Source organism: Talpa occidentalis, unplaced genomic scaffold (assembly GCF_014898055.3).
Source record: "Talpa occidentalis isolate TD23 unplaced genomic scaffold, MPIMG_talOcc4v2.1 talOcc4.425, whole genome shotgun sequence".
Taxonomy (NCBI): Eukaryota; Metazoa; Chordata; class Mammalia; order Eulipotyphla; family Talpidae; genus Talpa; species Talpa occidentalis.
Window position 1 is genome coordinate 13,585 of NW_023604574.1, and position 3,261 is coordinate 16,845.

A 3,261-nucleotide genomic window follows, 5' to 3' on the forward strand; every position below is an offset into this window, starting at 1 on the left:
AATTTATAGGATTGTTTAAGTCCAAAGATTTTCCACAACCACTATATTGTAAACATGGAAATTCATTTTTCAAAAAGCAAATAAAGCATAAAAATAAAAACTCAGGCTACACAAATTCATCTTTCTGTGATAATAATGTTCACCAATGGTAACAAATGTATGATTGGTAGGGGAAGGAGATGTATGTAGGGAGCAGCAGTGTATGGGAGATCTCAATTTTGCTGTGAATTTAATACTGCTTTAAAAAATAAGTACATTAAGGCAAGCAGATCTCTCCTGTCTCGCCCGCTGCTCCCCTCAGCAGTGTATTTCATCAGTCTGCCTGTTGTGTTCCCTGCTCTGTCTCTGGTGAGTCCTCTTACCCTCCCGTGCTACTGGCCTGTACCCCGGTTCTTGTATAAATAAAATAAATCTTTAAAAAAAAATAAGTACATTAAAAGGCACTTATTCTGAAAAATTTTAAGTTGATAGTAGAACTCTGAGAATTCATTTTATGTTCATTTAGTTGTTATTCCATGTATTTGTACTATCATATATTCTTTAAGCAAATCAGTTGATTACAGATCAAGATTAGATAAATGGATCTTATATTCTATTAGACAAGAAAGTTTGTGACAGAGGTTCCAGATTTATATAGTAGATTCTATTATCTGATTACATTCTCTAATAATTTATAAAAATGTTCACTATTGATAAATAATGTTCACCAATGCGTCATATGCATGGTTAGTGTTTTATTCTTTGAAGATGGTTCTGAAACATCATACTAACTCAAGCTAAGAGGTGAGGTTTAAAATAGTTTTATAAGGGTAAGGTATTACTTATGGATGACTGTTCACTCTACAAAATCTTGATCATAGAGGTTATTATACACCAAGTTGGCAGTAGCACCCAGGCTTTCCAAATAGCCAGTCATCATTTTTCTCTTGTTTGCATACACTTCTTCTCATTAGCTGCCTTCTGCTTTTGTTGCATGATCTCAGAATCCCTATAATGGGGGAAAAGGCTGTGAGTTGTTAAAGAAAAACTGATTTTAAGTTCTCATTTGTATCTATAAATAACCCACTCAGTGTATTAGAAAATAACTTAAAGAAGATATAAACATTCTTGTTTTCCCATTTCCATGGATTGAGACAGCACAGGAAGGCAAAAAATGGAAAGACTCTTATGGCCGTCTAATTTGTATACCATCTCTATTGTTACCATGACCTTTGGGCAAATAACCTAAAAACCTCCTTTTAAAAATTAGAGCAATATATCTCAGGGCTGATCTTAGGAATATGTATGTGAATGTGTGGGGGGGGAGGAAGGTACCTGACATTGGCTACATATAGAAATAATGGCAATTATTTTTGACTGTCAACAAAATTAATTTTCTTTAAATTTTTTTCCCTGAAAGAGGAGGACTATAAGAAGACTATAGATCTCCTAACTAGTACCTAGGACTAGGACATAATTGTTACGAAGCAAATCAGGTTCTTCTAAGTCAAGAAATAGCAGGTGATTGAAGATTATACCAAATAAACCTCCAAGTGCCATATAAACTGTGAACTGCAACTACAGTACCTGGGCTATATGGCCCATGAAACCCATATTTTAAAAATAAATATTAAATGGCTATTTATTCAATGCCAATCATTTTCAATACGTAGGTGTTTCGTTGGCTGTGGATTAAGCTGTGAGCTCCACACCAACTGTTATTATTCCCATGTTTCAGATTAAAAAAAAAATTAAAGGCTTAGAATTAAATAATTTCCCCCCAACCACATAAAAATCAAGGCCTGCCTAATTTCAAAATCAAGGCTCTTTCCTATGTTGTTACTGCAGATTTAGTATGCCTGCACACAACAGTTACTCAACTGCTATCCTTAGAGCCAGTTCTACAAAGGATCTAAAAAATGCTTTATTTTTCATTTCTCCAAAATGAAAACTTCAGTGACCTGAGAATTCCTTTAGTGTCACTCACCTTTGTTTTCTCTGAGAGGCGGTTAGATTATCCTCTTTTCTTTTTCCCTTGCTTATTTCCTGGGATTTCTTCATGTTTTTCTGACGAGCAAGTTCTCGTTGATTTCCACCTACAAAGGCAAACAGTTACGCTCTTTCCCCATCTCCAAAAACATCAGTAATTCCACCCCAAGACTCTTATTTAAATGCATGTGAAGTTTGCTTTTTAAAGTTAAGTCAACAGCAGAGTGCAGCAGTGGATGGCATTCCTCATCTGACAGGGAGGCAGCTTAGCCACTCAAGGTCTTAAGAGTATCAGCATACCAGTCAAGGTGTTCATAGATACCACATCTCTTAAAACAGACATTCCGGTCGTCAATGTGAGCCAGTATTCCAAAATAAGTACTGGCTTTTGAGGGGTGTGGGTGGAGAAAAATTCACCGAGCTCACACCTCGCACAATTCCACTGTAAGGGAGCAAGTGCAGATGCTTAAGAGGGATTACCTGCAAGGGCCAAACAAAAGAACTGGGGAGAAGGCGGCCGGAGCTCCCTCACATCATTAGGCCTTGCGACTTTAGGGACCAGTTATGAAGCACCCAGGCCAGGACCTCTTCGAGGGCGGGTCTTTGTACACCTCCTGGGAAGACGCTCTTTAGTGTGTAAACTCGCACCAGCGGGGCCGGTACCTGACAGACCTTCCAGACCCGACCGGAGTCAACCTTCCCTCTCCCCGCGGATTAGAAGACTTGGCCCGCCGCGCCATACCCAGGGGCCTCTTGACCCAACCTCCGCCTGCCACCAGCCGCGCCTCGGAGCTAGGCTCTGTGCTAGGGGTGCTCGCCGGCTGCGCCCCCCGCCCCTCCGCACACTCACGGGCCATGCTGACGACGGGACAGAGAGCGGAGAAAGCGACTCGGAGAGGCGACCGCCCCGGCGCACTCTCAGCGGCGGTTCACCCAAGTCGATGGGGAAGGCGGGGCCCGCGCGGGAGCCCCGCCCGCCCCGCCCCGCCGCCCCCCCGACGCCTCAGCCCCGCCCACCGAGCGTGGCAACCGCAGCGGCTGGCGGGAGCGCGGCAGCGTGTGCGCGGCGGCTCAGGCGGCCCCGGGGCTGGGCGGTCAGGAGTGGGGCCCGGGTCCGCAACTCCTGGGAATTACGTGCCGCCGGGGCCTCTTCTGCTTCGCAAGTTTGGTAGAGTTCAGAAACCGGTCCTGTGTCTGAGACAACTATAGGTGTATTTCCCTCGCCGTGTACCTCTCCTTGGGGCTTTGTCAACCCACTTTTTTTTTTTTTTTTTTTTGGTAAAGACATAATAT

The 3,261-nt window shown here is 43.2% G+C and overlaps 1 protein-coding gene across 1 annotated transcript; it reads right to left on the reverse strand.

Moving 5' to 3' along the window:
- Positions 1-612: 612 nt before the first annotated feature.
- Positions 613-2,934, reverse strand: LOC119258444 (small EDRK-rich factor 1). The gene is made up of 3 exons (XM_037526770.2): positions 2,819-2,934; positions 1,967-2,075; positions 613-988 (listed from the first exon to the last, which is right to left on the reverse strand). The coding sequence occupies exons 1-3, from the start codon at positions 2,823-2,825 to the stop codon at positions 916-918; spliced, it is 189 nt and encodes a 62-aa protein (XP_037382667.1). The 5' UTR covers positions 2,826-2,934; the 3' UTR covers positions 613-915.
- Between the last annotated feature and the right edge of the window lie 327 nt (positions 2,935-3,261).

Bases quoted from the DNA above. Each gene is read 5' to 3' on its own strand.
- LOC119258444 (XM_037526770.2), bottom strand. The intron at 989-1,966 runs GTGAGTGACACT...CCCCCATTATAG, and splicing joins GCCTCTCAGAGAAAACAAAG to GGATTCTGAGATCATGCAAC.